At 39.1% G+C, this 24838-nt stretch overlaps 1 protein-coding gene across 1 annotated transcript in view; it reads left to right on the forward strand.

Annotated features, from left to right (window-relative positions):
• The window catches only part of NRG3 (neuregulin 3), a 436672-nt gene that overhangs the window by 331041 nt on the left and 80793 nt on the right, over positions 1 to 24838 (forward strand). Inside the window, 1 exon segment of the mRNA XM_030030263.1 lies at positions 21881 to 21907. Coding sequence (XP_029886123.1) covers positions 21881 to 21907 — 27 coding nt within the window.

The raw sequence follows: 24838 nt of genomic DNA on the forward strand, positions 1-24838 counted from the left end.
CTTATTGCATTATTCTAATCTGGTTTGATTGGATGACAAATCCAACAACAAAAGCACAAAGTTCAAGGTCGAAAAGGACCTTTTGGGTCTTGGAAATATCTTCAAAAGTAAATAAAGAATACATCTGTAGCGTAATGAATCTGAAGAACTTACATCACCACAAAATCACTTTAGGAAAAGAACTGGGTTGCTGTCTTCTATAAACTTCTCTGTTAGTGCATTAAACTTCCCTAATGAGCTTTTTTCATTATTGGCTAATTAAGCAAAGTGTTCTGTTCTCATTGCCCTTATGCTCACAAAGCTCCTTTTAGTATCCATGTTCAACATGCCCTTTAGAAAACAATTTTGCTTGTTTTTCTAGTCTTCCATGTAAGTCTCCATTTTGCATCATCTGATAAAATAGAGGCTTCGTGTCTGTTGCATATAATATTAGTTTTGACCCAAGGGCTTAGCCAGAACTGAAGATTCTGTGAAATTAGGAGTTAGGAAGACAAACTGATAATACCCAGATATATTTGATGCAGTTATGGTTACAAGAGAATGAGCAAATTCTCTTCTCTGAATAGGACACATCAAACAAAAAGAAGTTGTTCATAGCTCCAGCACTAAAGCTGCCGGAGAGGTGCCTTTCCCACCACTGTTTCCTAGGCCCATACTCGGTGTTTTTCTGCCTTTTACACTCCTCCTTTAATATTGTCTTACTGCTTCTCTCTCGCATAACTTGCCAAAACTTCATGTACGCTGTGTGCTTTGCTCTGGGTTGGAGGACCAGAGGTCTTTGGTTCTGTCATACTGATCTCACTCTCCCCTTAAGTGAAGAGCGACGAGAATACTTTCCTAATCTGTAAGTCTGCCTTTTTCTTATGTGCCATGTATCTGAGGCTGAAATAGAATACCTTATTTAATCTAGCCATTAAAACAACTATTAATGTCACCAAATGTTACAGTTGTGCTCAGATGGGCAAAATATCTCCCATTTCTAAGTATCTGTGTCACTGCTGATAGATTTCCTTAATCCACTTTGCACAGCTGTAGCAAATTACTATTTTTTTTCCTAACACATACTTTATGCTTGCAAATGCTCTTGAAAAATCACCGAGAGCTCTGTAGAAGCTGCCATTGTAGTAATTGTAAACAGTTGTATAAAATTATGCTGTCATGCTGTCTGTTCCAATTAAACTCATAACATTTTTGCATGGGGTATACAAATCTATATAGTAAACTGGAGAGAATGGGTCTTTGACGGTTCTATTAAAAGGCAAATTATATTTCTTCATGGCATAACTTGACAAAAAATATAAGCAGTCATCCTCTTTTTCTAAGATGAAAATGCACTAAAATACACAATTTAACAGTAAACTGCGATCCAGAAATATTGCAAAGATTTTACCTTTCCATCACAATCACAAAAGCATCTTTTTCGGTTACATTAAACACTACCTGAAAGTGAAGGACCAGCATGTACAAATGGGATGAATTTAATCTGCTTGTACTAGCACATTATGCTGCTCGCTGCTAAGAGCCTTCTGGTTTTCCTTTCTTAGCATTCAAAGTAAGAGTGGGACAGTGTCTGACAAGACAAGGCACAAGGTGTGGTGTCCATTTTCATGTTTAGCACATTTGCTGTTCTACTTTGATTATACAAAGGAGTGGTTTCATGGCAGAGCAGAGCATTCTGACACTGAAACTTTTGCAGACACTTGAAATACCACTGTCACAGTTCTCTCACTAGCAAATGTAAAAAGTCTCATTGCAGTGTGGGGTTTTCATACACAAATAAACAGTAGAAGGTGGAGGGGAGTGAGCACTGAGGGAGAACAGAGCCTGAACAATCTGATCCTCCATCCCAAATTTCCTGTATCAATTCATTAGAAAGCACTGGAACATTTGGAATTAAAATTATTTCAATGTGGAATCATTTTATTGGCTGTCAGCTGATTTAAGCACAGTGCATGCTGGCACCTCTAACTTCCATTGCTCTGGTAATCTTTGAGAAGTAGTATAAATACTGGCCAGTATTATATAAGTACTGGCCAGACCACATGCACTTCAAAACGTTGAGTGGCCCGTGCAAAATGCCATCATCATCTCAGGTTAGTTCATGATAGAAGACGACCTCAAATCAAATATATTAGTTGTTTCAGAGAAATTTGTTACAAAGAGGACAAAAATAAATGGATTGGAATTTGAAATCTTTGAAACTGGTTTATCACGCATGTAAAGGACACTGTGCTGCAAGGGGACTGTGCCGTGGCGCTCAGGGATCCCCATCTTTTCAGAGCTGCTTCAGCCAGTGCTTCATCCCTCAGTGATGGTACACTGTCATCTTTAAAGGCTAGAAATAGCCATCGAAATGGATGAAATGTGCTGACTTGGTGGCACATCCTGCACACCAATTAATTTGTTTATAAACACCTCTTTTGAAAAAAAGAGAAGAAAACTGTCATTGGTACCAGTGACTTGACAAAACATACATTTACTCTTAAAACATATGGAAGGTCAAATCCAAATGTAAGCTGTCCCTGTCTGCTGCCTTCACATGGCAGGTGAAGTAAATAAATGTCTTATTTATATCATTTGGTATCTGACCTACTCTCTGATTCTCTTGAATGCTTAAAAGCTTGAATGCTTAAAAGATGATCATGTTAGAAAGGTGTGGTTCATTCCTTAAAGTTCGCTGCAAATGATTCTTTGACCTAACATACTTTGTATTTAATGGCCATAGGCAGAGAAAGCAGAAATTAGCACAACCGATGAAAGGCAGTGAATAGGATACATAGTTGTAACATTAACTTAGCTGAGGTATATGCTAATTAATCTAATTCATCTTATTCATCACAGTAGAGTTTGATTTGTGTTATTATTGTTGTGATTAATCTTCCCTTGTTATGGTGGAGATATCACTTAGTAATGTCCAGTTAGATGCAATGTATTTTTGGTGCATGCGTTTCATAGAAACCAAATATCTCTGCTCTCCCTCATCCCAGTTCTGTGGTCATCCAGAGGGGAGAACTGGGGAGAATGGTCTCTAGTTTGCTCAAGAGAGAAATGTTTATCCTCAAAATTGCAATTTCTTAAGAAAATGTTTATAAACAGTGTAAGTGGTTCGTTTTGTTTTACTTGGTTATTTTGCCCTGGAGCGTGTTTAATTTTGTTAAAGTCAGCCTAATGGACTGTAAGAAAATGAAAATGTGCAATTGCAGAGCAGCTAATGAGACTCCATCACAGTGACACCGATTCCAACCCAGGCAGACTAGGGCTGTGTGCCTTTTTTTTTTTTTTTTTTTTTTTTTTATGGCATTTGGCATATCTGCTGTCTTCAGCCCCTTACATTAGTGCTTAATATATAACTCTACCACTGACTGAGAATACCTTCCAGAAGTAAAGTTCATGTTGTAGGCCTCAACTTGTATTAATTCTTCAACAAGCATTTCTTCTCCAGTTACTGTGGCAGTTGGTAGGCAAGTATTTAGCAACTCATATGTAATTACTCTGCATGTATTTAAATTTACTTAAGTGGCATACTGAACAGGGAAGATAAGTCAATGAGACATCAAAATTATTATTGTAAGTTGTCCAAAAAATCTAAACAGCATTAGCAAAAATAAGAAATAAAAGACATAAAGAAAACATTATATATATTATGATAGTCTTATGCAGCAGTGTTTATCATCTATACAAAAGACAGATGAAAGCACAGGATATGACTACATTTCTTGAATGACTATATACATATATATAACCTGTAATTATCACAACATGATTTTGTAAAAGTTGCTTTCAGAAATGCAATCTTAAGACCTCTGTCTTGAATTTTATATTCCATTCTAAAACCAAAATATTTTTATTCTGAAATTTTTTTCTTGGTGCAAAACTTTGTTATGGAAAAGAGTTAGATCATGAACTGTTTTGATTTATTTTATCTGGAAGTTGTCACACAAATATGATGGGAACACATTTTCTGTATTTAAAATGTTCTCTCAATTTGATAATTCTAGCTAAAATCCAGTTAGTGGGGCAGAAATTTTCTTCTTAGGCAAAAGGGATTTAAGGAAAATCTCCAGATTCATTATGACAGTTTTCTCACAGCTGGACCAGTAGTGGAGCAAGCAGCCGTGCCAGCCAGCACAGTGCTTAATGTACCTGTTGGGATGAAATTGCACTTTCGGTGACAGATCTTGTGTTTTCCTCTCCCTTGAAGACTCTGACTCAAAGGTGCTAGTCAAAGCTTTTTACCTCTTTTATTCTTGTTCAATGGGGGTTTTTTGTTTTGTTTCTGGTGATTCTGGCAGCACCAATAGGTACCTGGTATGGTTTTTGCTCTTTTCACATGCTGTTTTGTAGGAATGTAGGAAGTGATGGTAGGAGCAGTGATCAGTTTTTTTAAAAGTATTTGAACACCATTGAGTGAATAGATTGCTGATCCAGTACAGTAATTGACAGACGTTCCAATGTCTGTCTGGAAATTACAGCTGTATAGAATGACGGCCTGGGAAATATGTCAGAGAGATATTGTTGGGTCTACAAATAAGTCAAGTGGATAAATATAAAGGAAAGATAAGAATGATTGAAGCTGAAAGATATGTTGGCACAAGAATTAATGGGTTTAAATTGGTGCAGTGTGAATTTAGACTGAAAATCAAAAGAAAATTCTTACATGTTAGAAAAATCAGGTTCTGCACCTCAGAGCCTAAGACATGTTTAAGATCTCATCTGGTCAACATAATAGTGTGATAGAACAAGTGACTCAGATTCACTGCCTTTTTCCTGCCATGGTTGCTGGACCGCTGTAGAAATTTTCCACACGTGAGTATGCAGACTCCAGCTTTTGGTGCCCTGCTAGCTTTCTGCTAATGAAAATGTTTGGCAAAAGTAGGAGTAGTTGTCTCAGCAAAATGGATCACTCATAGCAAATCTAGGTATCTCATAGCAAATCTAGGTGTCTCCAAGCTAACCTGATCTACCTAGCATGAGCAATAATGGCAATGTCATGAAAGAACCAGCTGCAAGACCACAAGGTGTTCCTAGACTATGATAATTCATGTGTGGCTGTTCTTCCATGCTGCAATAACTACATGCAGGTATACCTTCTGCTGACTAGTTGAATGTGTGAATGTAAGGCTAGGTGCAAGAGTCACTTGTCTCCCTTACAACGTAGATATTACCCCAAAGAACTAAAATTTTTAGGAGAGCCTAAGATGCCTGGTTTCCATTTTGAAAGTGACTTCAGCTTTCTTTTGCAAAGGTAAAGGTATTGGGTTTTGTATTTTGCAAAGGTATTTAGGTGCCTAAATATGTTTTTAACCATGTGTTAACCTCTCTTTAATGTTTTATTTAAGGGAAGAAAATCACTAATCCTCAATGGCAAGTGTATTTGGCAAACGAAAAATAGAGACAGCTGCTTTTTCAGCTTAAAATATTCTTGAAAGTTAGTTATATGTAGTGCACAGCTACTGAAAAAAAGAGGGGACTACAGTTTGCAATGGACAACTGTTTTCCTTTGAGGATGCCAGTCTTCCTTGTTGCTGCTGACAATGTTCTCTGATATTAAGGCAAAATACTGAATTCTTCACAAACCTGTCTGAAAAAAACTTTATTTTTATCCCCCCACCCCTCCCTTCTTCTCCCAGGCACAGCTTCACTCCCGAATTCTCTACCTACCCCCTCCAGCAGCCCAGGGGGACAGGGAAAGGGGGTTACGATCAGTCCATCACACGTTGTCTCTGCTGCTCCTTCCTCCTCAGGGGCAGGGCTCCTCACACACTTCCCCTGCTCCAGCGTGGGGTCCCTCCCACAGAGACAGTCCTCCACGAACTTCTCCAACGTGGGTCCTTCCCACAGGCTGCAGTTCTTCACGCGCTGCTCCAGCGTGGGTCCCTTCCACGGTGTGCAGTCCTTCAGGAGCACACTGCTCCAGCGTGGGTCCCCCATGGGGTCACAAGTCCTGCCAGCAAACCTGCTCCAGCGTGGGCTCCTCTCTCCACAGGTCCACAGGTCCTGCCAGGAGCCTGCTCCAGCGCGGGCTTCCCACGGGGTCACAGCCTCCTTCGGGCACCCACCTGCTCCGGCGTGGGGTCCTCCCCGGGCTGCAGGTGGAGATCTGCTCCACCGTGGACCTCCCTGGGCTGCAGGGGGACAGCCTGCCTCACCATGGTCTTCCCCACGGGCTGCAGGGGAATCTCTGCTCCGGCGCCTGGAGCACCTCCTCCCCCTCCTTCTTCACTGACCTGGGGGTCTGCAGGGTTGTTTCTCTCACGTTCTCACTCCTCTCTCCGGCCGCAGTTTCTGTGCCCCAGCAACTTTTTTCCCTTCTTAAATCTGTTATCCTAGACTACCACCGTCACTGATGGGCTTGGCCTTGGCCAGCAGCAGGTCTGTCTTGGAGCCGGCTGGCATTGGCTCTGTCGGACATAGGGGAAGCTTCCAGCAGCTTCTCACAGAAGCCACCCCTGTAACCCCCCCCCCCACTACCAAAACCTTGCCATGCAAACCCAATACATCTGCATACATGATAGAGGTAATGGTATTATAGCAATAGTAGGACATACTTTTTCATTTATATCAGTTTATTTCTAGGATATTTACTCATTCTTTGTAAAGCTACTCTGAAATGTAAATACCTGTTTCTGATGCTGCTGTCAGCTCAAGCAGCATACGGTCCCTTCTGTGACACAGGTATCAGACCACATTGGATGTAATGGAGTGAGGAAACAGCAGGATGAGATTGTTATTCTGTACAGCATTTTAGGGAAGAAGACTGCTTCTGGTAAATGTGATGAATGGAACAGCTGACTGGAAGATTTGCAGCCAGAGTCCCAGAAAATACAGATACTATTTTGCCAGAGCCTTACAGCTCCTCTTAAGAGCAGTATTTCCCCTTCTTCCAGTGTTCTGGAAAAGGGAGGATTTGGGTCAGAAGCATATTCTAGACCTCTCTTTCCTGCCGTTTACTGACACATACATGCTCCAAAGAAAAAGTAGCTTGTTTAACAATCTGATTAATGAATTTGGGTTAGAGTGGTGATGTGGGTGTGAGTTACTCACTGAACACAAACCTTAGGCTGTCTTTTTCACTGCTGTCTCACCTCTTCATGCCATCATGAGGGAACTTGCCTTTCTCAATGATTATAGCCCCTTTAAAAGCTCCTTCTCAATCTTGCTACCAACATGACAGTAAAATAGATATGTAGCTAGAGGAAAAACAGGCGATGGCTGGACTTCTCAGTTTTGAGACCATATACAGGTAAAATAAAATAAAATTAAAAAAAAAAAAAACCAACCAATTTTTATGAGCCTCAGCTTAACAGACTCAGCTTCCCAAAGTTTGCTGCGAAATCACAGTTTTCATCTCAGGTCAGCAGCAATTCTACTTCAGTGGCATTTGGAGCAGGCACTGGAAAATCGGGCCACTCAACGTTGGCACCTTTTTGTCATCCTTCAGGTCAATTTTCCTAGCCGATCTTATTCTGCATCTGAAATTCTGACCCTCAAGTGAAGTGTAAATATATTGGAAATCACAAGAGAAGTGTGTCTTTGTCTCTTTTTGCCTTCACTGTATTAAGCTTTGTGAACATTTTACATTGTGCCTGACACTTTTATAACTATTTGTTCTGTAATATTGCCACCGCAAAATAGGAATTTTCCAGGTAGGCTCCCAGCCCAGTAACTATGGTCTTGTCAATTGAGAGGTCACCTGCCAGTTTGTGCCTCCATTTTTAGCAGGCTGCACTGGCAGATAAAATGCAAGTCCATTTGATAACCCAGAGCTTTCCCCACCTTGCTGTGGTCAGTGTAACTGTATTCGTAAATGAATGAATTCATGATGCAGTTTCATTTAGCAAAAATAAAATAAAAATGTGCGCAGATAGCAGGATTGTTTACTTTCCCTCTGAAATGCTGATATATTATGTATTTCTCTTGTAATTTGAAAGCATTTTCTTCTTGTTGGGTCATATACACCTCTGGTTTTATGACTTGCTAAAAAGAGAAGACCTTTCAGTAAGGTATCCTGTATTTCTGCTAGAAGTTGCTTGTAATGTTTTCTAGAGATTTTATTGGAATTTACATGCGAGATGCAATAGTTCTTACCTTGTGATCATATACACAAGGGGGGAAACCTCATTTCATCTGGGTAGCAGATTATCCAAAGACTGTATTAGTTGAAGCTGTAGTAGTGTTCACTCATTTTCTTGTTGTACAGACCTTGGTTCGAAATTCATTTACATCTCATGTAAACGTGATTTCCATACTCCTGGCTCTAAGTCACCAATGATGAGAGAAAAAACAGATGTTTTCTATATTTGCTTTATACTTACTTTTTAGAGATACAAATGCTTTAAACAGTACAGGAGCAGTTAATACATTTTAATCCTGCCTAGGTATTTACCTGCACTCCGTAGAGTGTATATGACAGTGTTTACCCTGCACTTGAATTGCAGTTGCGCTGGGTCAGTCCTTGCAGAGCCGTAACTGCCCAGCAGCATGTTGTCTGCTGTGTTGCCTGACCTGTTTTGCAGAACTTGGGAGTTGCTCAAGTTGTGAAGTAAGGTGCAGAGGTGGAGCGAAGCATGGTGTCCTGGTTTTGGCTGGAATAAAGTTAATTTTCTTCTTAGTAGCTGGTATAGTGCTGTGGTTTGGATTTAGGATGAGAATAACGTTGGTAACACACTAATGTTTTCAGTTGTTGCTAAGCAGTGTTTATACTAAGTCAAGGACTTTTCAGCTTTTCATACTGCCCTGCCAGCAGAGGCTGGGAGTGCACAAGAAGCTGGGAGGGGACACAGCCAGGACAGCTCACCCAAACGAGCCAAAGGGATATTCCATACCATGTGCCATCATGCCCAGTATATTATCTGGGGGGAGTTGCCAGGGGGCACTGCGGCTCGGGGATGGGCTGGACACCGGTCAGTGGGTGGCGAGCAATTGTACTCTGCATCACTTGGTTTGTACATTCTATTGTTATTGTTATTTTCCCTTCCTTTTCTGTTTTATCAGACCATCTTCATCTCAACCCACGAGTTTTTGTGGGTTTTTTTTTTTTCCCCTGATTCTCTTCCCCCATCCCACTGGAGTGGGGGTAGCGAGCGAGTGGCTGAGTGGTGCCTAGTCGCCGGCTGCGGTTAAACCACGACACATGGAAAAGGCAGACTCCCCTTTCCACGTTGATAATTCATGAAAGTTGAATAGCCGATGGAGAAGTAAAAAGTTTTGACTTAAGCTCACAGCTTTGCTCTGAGCAAAGCCCTACTGATTTAAAACAAACAAACAAAATAAAACAAAACAAAACAAAACAAAAAAGCCCTAAGTAGGTTATAACACTATTTTATTTATTTTATTTCTGTTTTCTAGACCATCCTACAGAACTCATTTACTTACTGATATACCTAGTTTGTCTGTACTGGAAAAGAATCCAGACCTTCCTTTTGCCCTGTTTTGTTTGTCAAAATAATTTATGCCCTAGTAGAAAGGTCTTACAAGGGAAACATTGAATTCCTTAATATTGTTAACATCTAACTGAATGTAGGATAAAGTTGTATCTTAAACCTGGAATGAAAAAGACCTTTAATGGGGCAATGTTCTGTGAGATTCATTGGGAACTATTAAATTCTTTGAGGCCCCTAAATGTTTGTGTTATGGAGAAGAAACAAGAAGAAAGAAAAAAGTGCACTTTGATCATCCAAAGCACAGGCATCACTGAGGTGTCTTGCAAAGGGCAGGCCGTAATGGCTCTTCCAATCTTTCCTACTGGCTATCCGTTGCCTTTTTCTGTGGTCTTTTAACGAATGAGCTCCACATTCATCTAAACCGCTTTGCCTAGCTTTTAAATAATGGTTCGTGTTTATGAAGGTCACAGAACTAATTCTCCTCCTTTTTACTTTTTTTTTTTTTTTCATATGCTGCTCTGTGTGGGGTGCTGCAGTAATTTCTGAGTTGGCTTGAGTGGCCAGATGTAAACCACCAGTGCTGCAGGTATCAGCATATAGGTACCATTCTGGTTGTTTTGGTTTACATCTGATCCGTACACAAGCGGTTCATTTGTTTGAATGGCTCTGACAGAGTGATTACGTTCAATGAGTTTAATATTTCTATATACAGGGCACTTTGGCACTATTCTTACATTATATTCATAACAATTAATTGCAGTGTATCACCATATACACAAGGGCAAACAGCAGCTTTAATTTTGTGCTCTGGCTGTAGGTGATTCTGGGTTATGTGCACATCATACGCTTTTGTTCCAATATGCTGGGTTTTATTGCCATTGATAGCAGCTAATAAATCTTTTTATCATAGCCCTATGTCTGCTTCAAATCTCATGGATGAGTCATATTATCCATCCCAAACATTAATATTTTTAGACTACTTTGTTATGTGTATTTACAGTAGTTAATGTTGTTTTAATGTATTTATAGTAGTAAAGAATTTGAACACCTACAATATTCAAACATAATAGCAATTAAATAATTTTTCAGATTGTTGCCTACATATCAGAAGTCATAAATTCATGTCATGTATCCAAAATTATATAAGATGCTTAAACTCTGTGAGGAAGATCTGATGGTCATTTTTTGCCATCCATTTTTGCTGCTACTTGTTTGTTTACATTATTAGCTAATAGCTTCTAAGCAGAATGTATTTCCATAAACTTTCCATAAAGAAGGCAGCTTAGGCATGGAAAAAAGCTGTGATTCCATTTGCATGTACTATATCTGACTGCATGGTATGGGGGATTATTTATTATACTATCCATGGGTTCATAAACACAAGTTAGTCTGATGTTGTCAGGGCATGTGTGCCAACACCCACAATCAAATAGAAATGGCACCATTTGAACTACAGCTTCAGGTAAGAGGTACCTTTCCTTGGTGCCTTGATAATATACCTCAACTCTGTAGTTTTCACTTCTCGACAAATAACTCATCTTACTATCTCATTTCAAAAATCCTGCGATTCAGACATAGTGCTCTGTACACTGCAGAGCCGTTGTCCAAATCAGTGTGCTTCTCCAGCATACCGGGCTTAGTATTGAGTAGCTTGAACAAATTATTCCCAGATGTCAAGAAGGGATTTTAACTTGGAGAAAAACAGAGCTCTTCTGCTCCCATCTGCTGTTTGTGGTTTGATACCATAAGCAGGCTGACAATGACCAGTATATTTCCATTAAGACTGTTCATACAAGGCACCAATGTCACAGGACAGGGTTTGGGGAAGGCATCTGGTAGGTGACTTGACAGAGCTCTCAAATTGGAGTACTGAAGTGTTACTGTCCTTCAAGGAGCCTTTCCTTGAATCAGAAAACACTACATAGTAAAATAATCTCCTTAAGTGTCTGTGTGTACTCACCAGCTTTAAATAAAATGTAACTGCTCAAATGTTTTGGTGGAATGGCAAAGTTTGTTGATAGACATTTCCCAGGTAACAAAAAGAAACCAAAAATGAAACCCATTAGTTTCTCTAGCAAGCTACTTACACCTGAACTTTTGTCCTTCTAATGTTTAATACCACATACTGCATAAATGCAGTGCAAGCCATGTTGTGTGTGTGCATGGTTTGCACACCATGACAGCCAACGAACATGCAGCAGCTTTAAAAAAAAAATAAATAAAAAAGACAAAAAAACCCACTATTAGTTGAGTTGTAAAATGATTAAAGAGGGAGTTAGCATTGAAAAAAGGAAAGATGTGCCTCAATTTGGAGTCATTCCCTTGCTATATGTATTACCTTCTTGCAGACATGGCAGAATTGCACAGTAATGGGAGTATTTTTGTGAACTGGCATTTGGTATTTCCTCCACTGAATCGTAAGAGATGTTGGACAAATGCTGTGTTTTCTGATAAAGTTCACTGCAGTAAATTCTTTACAGCTTTCAGGTGTATGGCCCTGTGAAACTGAAAGAAATAACAAAGAAGAGAGATGCTTCTCTTCTTCCTCGCTAAATAGGGGAGACCTATGTAGCTGAGAACAACCTCTTTTATTTAAAACTGTTTTAAGCACCACGTATGTGTGGATTGCTTACCTGCAGCTGGATCTGAGGTGTAAAGGGACTTCCGTGCCTGGTTTCCTAGAGAAAGGACTCTCAGTAAGATTGGGAAGAACACTGGAGATCTTGGTGTTAATAAACTTTTCATGATTCAGGAAAGTGGGTGGAGAGACTCCTGACACACAGGAGTACCTATTGCACAGGAGGCCAGCAAGCCCATAAGGCAGCAAGTATCACAAACATTGAGAAACTTTTGATTAAAGCTCATGCCCTTTTATCATCATCTGAGCCTGAAAAATGGGACTACTGAAGACGAGGCTCCATAATGCTGCTGCGTAAGGCAGCTACTTACACAATGCGTGAGACATGTGCACAGAGTAATCAGAGTAAGTTCAAATAATTCTCTTGCTACATTCTACGTTATTTAAAATGAAACAATATGAGAAAGTGTCTTCTGTGTACAGCAAATATGGTTACTATTGTCAAAATTGGATGCCTAAAGAAATGTAGTTTTCCCAAATCAAGGCAGATAAAACCCAGTATCTTTTCTAAAAAGTTCTGAGAATCGCACATCTTTGAGTCTCCTGAGTCCTTTTGTGGAAAACTCAGACCAGTTATCTAGGCAGCTAAGTATGGATATAAATAAATATGGCAGCTTTCTTGTCATTAGAGTAGAGATGTATAATTCACACCCATTAAAACTTTCAGTCAATATTGTAAAAATCTTGGTGTAAATACCTGTACTCTGCTGCTGCCGGTTTGTCTTTTAACTGCAGTAGAACTAAATTACTTGATGCATTAGGGAATAAAGCTATATTTTTTTCACAAATTGATGTACATTCCTTGTCCTGAAGTTGAAGAAAGTAATTAGATTTTAAGAAATTGACAAAAAATTACAAAATTTTCTGTGCCTTTAGAGAGCCGTAAACACGATTGCATCTGAAACATTTTCCTGTAGTAGGCAAGTGAAGGACAGCTTAATGATCTGTGGAAGGAATAAAGTAACATTTAGCATGAGAAATGTTTATTAGATGTCATATGTTCATAAGATGAGGGAGCTATTAGCAATTCCTTTAATGTTTCTGTGAGGCTGGTTATATTTTACAGACCCATATTATCAAATACCCATTTGGAAATAACAGTGCAAAAATCCCTACAGTAATTTCTAAGAAACTCATAGACTTATTCCACCTTAATAGACATTTTGCGTCATTTATTTAACCAGAAGAGGATTCTTTCTCCCACAGAACACTGCAGTCTAGTGCAATCTTTCACGCCTATGACAAGATAAAGAATCTAATTCATACATGGTTCCAAAAACTTTCCAGACCATATGTTTTGAAAGTACTGAATATGCTTTTGGGGTACAGTTTGTATGTTTTTCTGTTTTTTGACAAAAAATATGATTACCCTCCCCTCTCCTATCTAGCTTTATGAGACCTTGTCACAACACAGGTGGGAGAGGACCAGTTTCTCCAGTGTAGAGGTTGGCCTTTTCAAAGGACTCTGCATGACTAACTGTGCCAATTGCTACTGAAATTCAGTAGAAGTGCCTAATGACTTAAGACATCTAAGCTCAACTTAGATAAATATGTTCAAACCCAGTCACCAGCATGCCTGCAGATAAAGACAAGCCCATCTGCAGAGGCAGCGTGATGCCGCTGTGCAAACCTGGAGCAGTCAGAAGAGGTGGGACCGGGATTTTATGCAGTGCGAGTCTCGGCTCTGCAGGAACCATTGTGTTAATGACACGGAGAAGGATAGAAGAATATGTTGATCAATAGCTTAATTCTCCTGATGGTTCCTCAGTTGTGACAGTGCTGTAATCACCTACTATTTGATTGTGACTGTGGGACAAGTGTAGTCATTGTCATAGTTGCTGCAGAAGCCCAGGAAAAGAGTTCAGAATTGTAAAAGTAGGTCAAATAACTACATCAGTGTTTTGTCTTTGTGTAGTTCTTAGCACAGTCAGAGATCCTGGTATGTGAGGTTGGACTTTTAGATGGCAATATAAAAGAAGTTTGATGTATGGAGCCCAGAAAAAAAAAAAAAAGGAACTTTACAGGAGATGATAGGCTTCAGTAATGAACAGGAACAAAAAAAAATTACATTCTTTGCAGTTACAGTGCTAATACAGGGTTTTACTGATCTGTCAAACCTGCAGAATATCAGAGAAATCTTGATTTTTCTAGGAATATCTATCATAATCATTGGTTGTAACAGTTGATGCTAGCTAGTATCAGTAATCAAGTAACCAGGATATAATGTGCAATGTTTACTGCAGTCTCATTGCAGGGGCAGGGGAGTTGATCTCAGAGTGATCACATTGGTTTATCATTTTCAACTTATATTTACAGAAAACTTCAAAAATAACCTTGTCACCATGAGCTATGAGGCTCTATATGGGCAGCCTCATTTTCATTTGCTGTAGTCACTAATTTTCATGGAAACAGCATTACATTTTTAGCAAATAAAATAAGAAAGCATCTTCAAGTTGTCTGACTGGAGACGAAGCATTCTGTGTAGACTTACTGTTTACACGCTGATATTCTGGGATGAATTAAAGTCCTTATATGTGTTGAGCAGTTCTGTTCATTTATGAATGTTAAGTAAATCAGCAAAAATATATCTGCATGTAGCAGCAGCATCTAACATTTACCTGCTCTCTCTTCTCATTGATGAAAACAATGAGTTATTCGGAGAAAAATAAAGCATTGCTGCATTTGGCTGACACTTAACACTAAGCATTGTGGCCTGGCTCTGGTAAAATTCTTGAACACGTTCTTCAGGCATTTATTAAGTTTAATGGAGTAATTTCAATAGGCTATTCATAGATTTGAAATTGAAGACATGTTTATTTGCTCTGCTGAATTTATAGCTATAGTAACAAGAATTAACCTAGGATTAAAATCTGCACTGATTTACAATATCGTGGATATCAGTAGAGATTGCTTACATTGTTTGATGAGACTAAATGTCTTCATTAAAATCCAACATAGTGCCTCAAAGAGAAGTAACTTAGTCTCTTAGCTGTAGAGATGATAATTTAAGGTCTTAAAAATGATAGAGAAGAGGCAAGCTTAATCCTCTGAGCCTGCATGCTGCAGATTAGGTAAGTAGTTGAAATTTCCAACCTGTCTTGAACCTGTGAAGATGGGAGCATTGCTAGTACTTATTTTCAAAAGTTAGAATCAGTCTTTCAGCTTTGGTGGTATAAACCACAGCTACAAGCTTTTGTCATTCAAAGGGAAAGAAAATCAATAGTTTATTCCATTATTCAGCACTGTGTATTATTTATATAACGACAGGTTTTGCTGGATGTTTTTCAAATGTTGCTTTGCTATGGAATTGATGGTGGGTGGGGGGTTATGTTCTGAGGCTATGCTATAGCCTCTCTAGAGCCATACAAATACCCACAGCAAGTCTAGGTTTTCTCCTCCTTTGTGTTTTTTTTTTTTTTTCTTTAAAAAGAAATGGAAAAAACAATTAACCTCTAGATGTTGTCTTCAATGTTTATTTTTGCGGATTGAGGATTTTAATTTGGTTTAAAATAAAATTAACCCTATCTATATAAACTGAGAATATAAATCTTCTGTCATTGTTTATACTAAGAATATATCAAATTGTGAAGTTTTTTGTAGATTTATGGCCTTCTTTCTTTTTTAAGTTGTTATCAATTTCTGTAAGGGTGATCTCTAAATTCATTGAAAACTGACTAGGTATCTTGTAAAGGATGTGTGTGTTGATGATTTTCATCACTGTGTCTTGACATAGATGGGGCAAATTACTGATATATTCTGTATACTTACTATTACACCAGCTAACAGGTAGTGAACAGCCTACGTATTGCCAGGGAAATTTTACTTTTGGAAACATTTTATTGATCCTCTTTTTCAGAGAGAGTCAAAGAAGGCACCAGGTATTAGTCTATTCAAAGTCATTCTCAGGATTTAGTTTGGTCCATTTTTAAATGTCCTACAGAGGGACATTTCTATCATGTCTTTCAGTGAAGATGCTTTGAAAAATCAGTAGTTGAACTGTCTTGATTTTATGTCTCTGATTCCCCTGAACCATCCCAATAATTTCTTCCACCCCCCAAAAAAATGTTGTGAAGAGTACTTTTGTGTAAATTAATTACAGAAACAAATCACCAGAATCTCTCTAAAACAAACAACAAAATCAAATTTTGTGCTTTCTAATAACTGAGATTTGTAAAATACATTAATACATGCTGGTGCTTTTTCTTTCTGATGCTGAAAAAAAACCACAAGCCAACCTCTGAAAGCATTTGGCCAGTTTGCTATGTCTGATAACCTCCTGTGGATGTCAAAGAGAAAACAGGAACAATGTACCCTTCCGACTGAATAGAGAAATCCCTTGTCCCTCAGGGGGGACAATAGAGAAATCCCTTGTCCCACAACTCTTTGTGCTTACATGCAAAATGAGGCACCAAAAAATAATATACTTGAGGATTCAAAAAATAATGTGCTTTCATATATATGTATGTAACCAGTTACAGTTTTAGCTTCATTAAATACACAAATAGGCTGATAACTACGTGCTGTCAAACATAATATAACATAACGGATAAGACACCAGCAGTTTGTATGTTTAGGTAGTATCCTAATCTAGCTGCCTTTTGAATGGAAGGTTTTTTCTTCATTTCAGACCAAGTTTGATTGGTCTAATACCTAAGAGTTAAACTTGTCCTGTTCCTTCTAGCTAGATAATCTGTTCAGAGTACTTGAGCTGTCCCAAGGTAGCTTGCAGCATATTATCATGTTGCATTTTCTGTTCAAGACAATAATCTACCAAGGACAATTTAACAAATCTTATGAGTTTATTGCAACAGATAAATTTCATTTGCAAAGAAAAATACTTTGCTGTTGTACTGATTTCTTAAAGCTGTCTCCTTCATGCCAAAGTCAACCTATCCTTAGAACAGATTAAAATGTCTGTAGTGGTCTACAATGAGTATTTTCATGTCCAAGATTTTTCTTCTATAAATCAGTCAGAGTTACATGTTGAGTTTATATTCCTGTTCATAGCATAGCTTAGAATGTACCTGGGATAATGAAACCTGTCTTTAACTGGGGAAAAATCTCCATGTTAATATGACTAAGAAAAAAGTCCCAGCAAACCACAATCCAGACACAAGGCTGCATGTTCTATGTGAAGCACTAATAAATCAATCCATTAGTGAGTGCAAATTTACCTTCTCTTCTGCTTGTTATCAAGTATTCCCAGGTGTGTATGTATTCATAAAGTATAAATTAAAATGGCTTTAATACTAGCAACAAATTCACATAGTGCAAGGACCATAAGGCACAGTATTTCTCCCACATCAACAACAAAATACAGAAATATTCATAAAATAAAATATAAAAGTGAATAATCTTCCTGAGTAATATATTAGTTCCTAAGAACATAACAATACCAGAAAGAAAGAAGAAATCACAATAACAAAAATAAAATACAGTCGCATTATTTGGTTAATGACCCCATCTTGTGGAGCAGTGCCCATGCTTCAGCACATTAATAGCTCTCATACGCATTTTTGTTGAACCGAGTCCTTAAAGAAACTGCATTGCTTGATGGTGAATTACTTGGCATTGCACTTGCTGTGTCCAAGGAAGTGTTCTGCAGGCAATTTATCATTTCTATATTACAACCGTATAGGAATATAACACTCCTTTGTTACGCTGTGGCATGTCAGGGGTCAATACTTTACATTTTTGTGTTCGGCTCAATCTTGGGTCACCAGCACAGCTCGCTTTACCCTCCCATTCCCCCCACTGTGCAGTTCCCGGTGCCATGCCTGTCTCTCACATGGAACTGCTGGGAGAGTTTCTTGCCGTTGTTAAGAGGGGGGCAACCCATCTCCAAAACGGGAGCTTACAAAATTGTTCCTTTTCACCACAGCAGTGGAAGTGAGAGTAACCGCTGGACTGATGCTTGGTCACCAAGGGGCAGCCTGGTGATGGTCGTACCCTGTTCCACGTACTTCTCCCCGTCCCTCCTTTCCCTGCCGCTGGCGTGCGCCGGGTGCAAGGGGGGAGAAGCAGCGCTGGGAGCCCTGGAGACTTGTCTTGCCGCTACGTTTCTAGCAGGGAGGTTTCTGACCCCTTTTACCTGTATGAGAGCCCAGTCACTCCTCTGCTGGAAAGGGCAAGCTGCAGTATAAAGGCTTTACTCCAAGAGAGCCAGCATTCGCTTTCTGCCTTCCGAAGAGGTGTGTGTGGGCCTGGGAGGCGGCCTTGGGCAGGGGCCACCTCAGAGACGGGCTCGGGGGTTGGAAGCAGTCATTTTCTTGCGTTTTCTAATTTTTTTCAGATGCAAAGATGGGGGGTTTCAGTTTGTTTATTTTTTTGTGGTATTTTGTTTTGGTTTGGGTTTTTTTCCTGTAGCTAGTGGAGTAAACAGCTTGGAAGGATGAAAACAATAAGACCCAAACAACAGCTATGATTAATGACTGCTGACATTTCTTCTAACACCTTTCCTTGCCTCGTGTCCCCGATTCAATATGCTGAACGCTTTGGTAAACGCCATTGCTACAGGAGCCATATTTGTATGGAGGAAAACAAGTTGCAAAGTTAGGGTTTTGATAACTTATGAGTGCAGCTGAATTTCTGCAGTGAGGGGGGAAGGGAAGAGAAGGGTGTGAGTACATTCAGGCTCTTAGGAGGATTTTTTTTTTTCTTTTTTCTTTTTTCTTTTTTTTTACCCTTTTGCTTCTGAAGTCTCAGAGCAGCCCAGGTAGTGCTGTTGTTTCTGGGATCAGAACATCTCTTGTTTTTTTAAACACAGAGGCTTGACACAAACCAGGGAACGAGGGGAAGGACATGGAGAATGGTTGTGCTACAACTGTCTTTTTGCAGTTGTAAAAAGAGGGAGGGGAGGGAAAAAAAAAAGGGGGGGGGGGGAACAAACCACCAACCATGGTTTGCTGCATTTGAGCAGCACTTGCCTGATGGCGTGGAAGGCTTGTTTGCAATGTATAGTCCCTGAGGTGCCGCTGTCACCTGTGGCGTTACCCACTGTGGAGGCAGCGGGCTTAGCCTGGCTCCCAGCCCGGCCGCCTTCTGCCCGGTGCTGGCTCTGGTGCAGCGCCCGTTCCCCAACCACGAGGGCGAGCGCAGAGGCCGGCTCCCAGGCGCGGGTGCTGTTGCCATTGTACGTGTGCCACGGCAGTGGGGCAAGAGGGCTGCACCAGTGCCGGCGTGCACTAAATCCACAAGAATTATAATTTTATTATTTTCTGTTCCCAGATAGCTGTTCACAGAGCTTGTTGAACTATGCTTGATGATAGAAAGTGGCAGCTTGGATATTTTACTGTAAAGGTTTATCCTATTAGATATGCTTTCATCATAACCTGGGTAAATCAGCTTTGTCAGCAATATATATTATGCTGATTGCTGAAGTTGTTTTCCAGGCACATGAGATATTTAAAATAAATAACCTGACATGTTTTCTACCCTCTACAGTTGAACGCGTTTCCCAGGAAGGCTACAGATACCCTTGACTCTCACTTGCGTATAAGGCTCTCAAAGATGAACCAGAATGCTTTTTTCCATCTTTTTAAAGGAAAGGTGTATTTTGTAGGCACTTTTTGTGAAAGTGGCTTTTCACCATGTTGGTGAACTCAACAAGGAGATTGCAGGCTGCAAATGGAAAACATGTAGAGAATGTGTATAGCCCAGTTAGGAGAATTGTTTTTTCAGCTGTTCTACATAGACTTAAAAAGATGATATTGCATGATCTTGCTTCATGTGTGAATATCCTTCGCTCCTTGGAGACCAGATTATGGTGCTTTGATCTCTGTTAACATTTTTTAAAGTAAGCAGTTGTTGACTGTATCTTGATCTTGTTTACAGAAGGATGCAAGGTGTGAATTGCACACAGATAATATTTGCAGATTTCACAGGTACAGAAAATTAGAGGAAAAAACCCAAGTTACAAATATCTGTGAATATAGTATGTTGAATGCACTTTTGATATTTCTGATCTCATGCTCTTACAAAGATTACATTCCTGTGTCAAATGTACCAGGGATGTTTGTACGTCATGCTTGTACATGACTGCAAGAATACAGATTACAAGACTGTAATGTGGAATACATATATGTATGGTTTTGAGTTATGTATTTAATACCAAAAAAAGAAAGATTCATTTGGGTGTCACTAGACTTGCATAATATGCCTGTCCTAACACCATGCTAATAAGGTATTTACACCACATAGCATCATCTTACGTTCTTTTCTTTTGAAATGCATATTGTGTCTTCTGCATGAAGACAGATGGGGAGTTTAGCAACTATTATAGAGATTTGTATGCTAAGTGAACTGAGCAAGCTGATGCTCGATGCTTTCTGGAAGGATTGAAAGGTTGCAAGAGGTGAATCACTCCCAGCATTTTCAACAGAAACCCAAATATTTCATGTTCTCATCACAGGTACCAGAGCTGACAATTCATATGATAAAGTGTTTAAAATTACTGCTTGTTTATGTTGGAAGACTTTTTAACTTTGCTGTCTAGTTCTTAAGTAGACTTTTGAAAGGTGCAGTACATTAGTTAATGGGACCGAGTGTTTCACACAGCTCCCAGTAGTACCTCCCAGCTGCAAGCAGAAGCCAACACATCAGTCTGGCTCTGTCTTTCTTGTAACCCTCCTGCTCTTTCCCTACTTCCTTCCTCTCTGCACACACTGCTCTTGGAAACTGTGGCAAAATCATGCATTATTCTGTTCTGTATTAAGGAAATGTGACTATAAATTGAAAGGAAGACAAACGCAATTAAAAGATTTTGCTTTTATTATATTTAAAAGGGAAATACTGCATTTTCCTCAGAAAAAAAAATCCTTCTTTGTTCTTTATAATGCAAATTATTACCTCCCATGGAAAAGCAAAATATTTCAAGTCTAGGGTAGAAGACAATTGCGTTCTGCAGCCTTTCTGAACATCTGGCCTTCCGCAGTTTCAGTTTGGACCTGAAGCTCCTACTCCTTACACACTCAGTTCTGAAAAGTCAGCTAGCATTTTTTCTGTTGCTCTGTCCCTGCAGGATGGAGAGGTTGTTGTTCTTTAATCACATATCAACTTAAACGTACTTACTATCAACTTAAAATTAATAAGTGTTTTATATGAATTTAAATCTACTTTACACTAAAACATCTGTCATATCCTAATTTCTCATGTGAAAAAAGGGTCCTGAAATGTTTTGAACTCCACGTGGTAAATTCGGTCAATATGGTAAAAACATTAAAATTTTTGCTTCAGTTCTAAATGTCTTGAAATTATTGCATCATATCAGTCAGATGGCTAAGTAAGGAACATGGCAACGATTTCCTGAAGTCAGATTTTCTGTTACACAACAGATAGCAGTTATGCAATCACATTGGGTGCAGGTGTGGCCACTGTGCTGTAGTGAGAGCTGCAAAACTCAGTAAAAGCCTTCCGTTCACCTCTTTAGGTTTTGATCTCTGTCAGAGAAAATGAAGGCAAGAACCTTGTCTAACTAATGATAGTAGTTAGCATGTTGAGAGAGGAGTTTCAGGAGGAAGAGAAAATGAAATTCCTGTAGGTAGCTGACTTGAGGCACTTCAGTTGAATATAAATATAATGAGTAAAGGCGTTCGTGTCCTTCCCCAAATACACTTTCCTTCCGTGACAGCTCAGTGCCCTAACGTGCCGTTTTAGGATTGCCCTTCGAAGGGCAGGGTTCTGCTTTTCTTTTTGACCAGTACCCACACAGTGGGCCCTGACCCTGCATTGTGTTCTGCAGCTCTGCCGTATAAATATTGAATGCTACCAGTGATGATAAAGGGGATATTTACATTTTGGTCTATTTCTAACATTTCTGTCTCTTTTTTCTTTTTTCTTTTACATGCTTGCTTGGGTATAGCAGACCATTTGGGAATTGAATTCATGGGTAAGTTTTCATCTCTCTTCCTTTCACTTGCTAATATTTATCTTGGTGCCTTATCCCAAAGCACATGGAAGTTAATGGGAAGACTCCTGTGACCTCCATCAGTGGATTTTGGATTGGGCTCCTATTGTATTTACCGATTACATTTGAAATTATATGAAGATTTAATTTTTCTCTTGTCCACTGGTAGGAGGCTTAAAAACTACATAATGATGTTTTGGTATTTTATTGGTGTTTAATGAAACATAATATAAAGATTATATGGCTATATCATGACATTTGCGGAATAATATTTTATATGAGATTTTTAGGAAAGAGTTAATGCCTATCTTCACGTAAAGGAAAGTAAATTTTAAATTAGAATTAATTTTTTTTTCAGAATTTGGTGTTGATTACAATGTTAAATGTAACTAGGTTTAATAAGAACTATTTCATTAGCTTTTAACAGACAAGTCAGAGGAATACTTTTAAGAAAAGGGACAAATATCTGTGATCCTGTGAAATAAGTTAACTTCAACTTAGGAAAAAAGCTAAAGGAGGAGTGAATAATTGCTTCTTATAATTTTGGAAAGGAAAAGATGATGTTCTATTGACTCAGTTGCTGCCCTGTAATGTATTCATAGCCGGATGGAATGATAGGCTTAACAGGTCACCGCTTCGCCTCTCAGCTGGTGATCTGCAGAGAGCATAGGTAATTTCCTCGAGGAAGCTGAGGTTTGTCCTTAGCAGAGTTAGTGGACTGGTGCATCCTTTGTTTAAAAACAGCTTGCATAAACCATTAAATATGACTGAAAACACTATAATAAAAAGCTTGCAAATTCATATCGAAGTCATAAAAAATTACTTTTAGTGTGGCCTCTCCTTATGTTGAGTTTTACTTAATTTTTTTAGATTTTAAAAATAAAAATATGATGGCGTAGTGATTGTAAGTGGTGATACGGGCATCTTGTTGACAAGTTGAATATAAGTTGTCATGAAGGCAATATGGTGATGAGTATTAACTGCGTGGCAGACGTCATTAGCAAGAGGATAGCCAGCAGGTTGAGGGATTTTTTCTGACTGCTTTTGGACTTCTGTGGCATACCTAGAGAACAGTTCTCTCTAGAGAACTAGTCTGTGATCTCCAGAAGTCTAGTGTTTCACTTTGCTTTATATGAAACTTTAAAAGTACTGGTGGAATCAATGCAAGTGTTTTCACAGACTTAGTGGACAAGCACAACTGGGAAATGGTTACTTTAAAGGCTCTGCATATATCCTAGTTTTACTGCTTAACTTAAATTGTAAGCAGCAGTCTTGAGGCATATGAATTGAAGGAAAAGCACATACATAAAAGGAACAGGATAAGGAATATATATAGGATTCTTAGAGTAAGCCTTTCCATAGGAAGCGGGAAAGTGTTGCTCAGGAGGCAAAGCTGAATTATTTTCACTTTATTTTGAGCATTTTGGTTTCCTCTTTTGGTTTTTTTTTTAGACATCTCTTTAAGGCTTGAAATAAAGCCAACCCCTGAAGTCTTGGCTCAGAGTAGTCTTCTCATATGAGTAGCTTTCTAATTGTCTTATTTAATGTTGGAACAGATCTTGATGGATAGAAATTAATGAAATCTTGTGTCTCGAGCCTGAAAATATTATGACAGCAGTCTAAAATGAGGCTTGAGGTGGTTTTCTGTGGGCTAGAAAAGATAAAGTTCCAGAATCATACACAAAAGTGAAATGCTTGTGCTTCTTAAACCTTCCAATCTTTTTGAAGAATTACTTAGGAAGTATAAGCACATATGGAATCATTACTGCACACATAGCAAAGTACAAATCCCCACCCTGTATACAGAGAGTTCAGGTGACAATACACTCATCAAATTAGGGCTGTTCATGCAAAGCCTCTCCCATGAGTTCACTTCTTTACTGTAGAAAATAATTGCAGTTGTGGGAAGGGTGTTTTCCAATTATGAAAAATAACAACGTATAGATGCTGCAGAGCTTAGCCTTGTTTGTACGTGATCAAGGGAGCACTCTTTCTAATGTTTTCATTGCATTTGTGGGCTCAGTTGACATAGGAATTCCATTTTCATTATCATCTTCCAGAAATTTTGCTTGAAAACCATGTAAGCCTGGACTCCCAGGCAAGGTTGAACTCCTTCCACAGTAGGTAAACCTCACATCTCATGTAGATAGGAACATCTGTCTGTAGAGGTGCCCCAGGGGACAGATGAAATGTGCACTAACTACACATCTAGCTTAGTGTACATTTGCCACGGAAAGTAGATGAGCGCAGTCATTTTTTTTTGCTAGATTCTCAAGAATCATTGGAGTGTATGTATATACCTACCCAGTCCTTCTACTGTCCTGTTAGGGATCTGTTGTCCATGAATTTGTGTATCATTTTGTGAACCAGCTCATACTGTCTTCCCCCACAAGCTCCTGTGGCAGCCAGTTCCAAAGCTCAGTAGTTAGAGGCTGTGTACATTGCTTTTTCCTTACCTGTTGAAGTCCACTTCCTACCAGATAGCTCTCATGTGCAGGACTTACTGAACAAGAGTTATGCATTCAGTTTATCTACCACACTGACTGTTGTGTTAACCGCTCTCACGTTCTCACACCCCCTTCCCCTTTTGGATATTGTCAGGTTTATGTTCCATACAATAGTCAATATTGTGCATCCCCAAACATGAATACCTGATACTTTAATGTTGTTGCTGGCTTTGGTTTGCAGTGTCTGTTTCTTTGTATGGATAGCAGAGATAAATGCAGGAGTATTAACATGGCATATCTGTTTTAAAATGTTGCAAATGTAACAATTAATGTCCAGTTCTGATCTATGCACGTGCAGCTTCTCTTGAATTAAATTAAAGCCCAGTATGTGTTCAAGGGACACTCTGTCCTTAAAAATGTGGATTTAAGTATTGTGATCAGAGTGGCCAAGCTTTATGAAATTCTG

Source organism: Aquila chrysaetos, chromosome 11 (genome assembly GCF_900496995.4).
Source record: "Aquila chrysaetos chrysaetos chromosome 11, bAquChr1.4, whole genome shotgun sequence".
Classification (NCBI taxonomy): Eukaryota; Metazoa; Chordata; class Aves; order Accipitriformes; family Accipitridae; genus Aquila; species Aquila chrysaetos.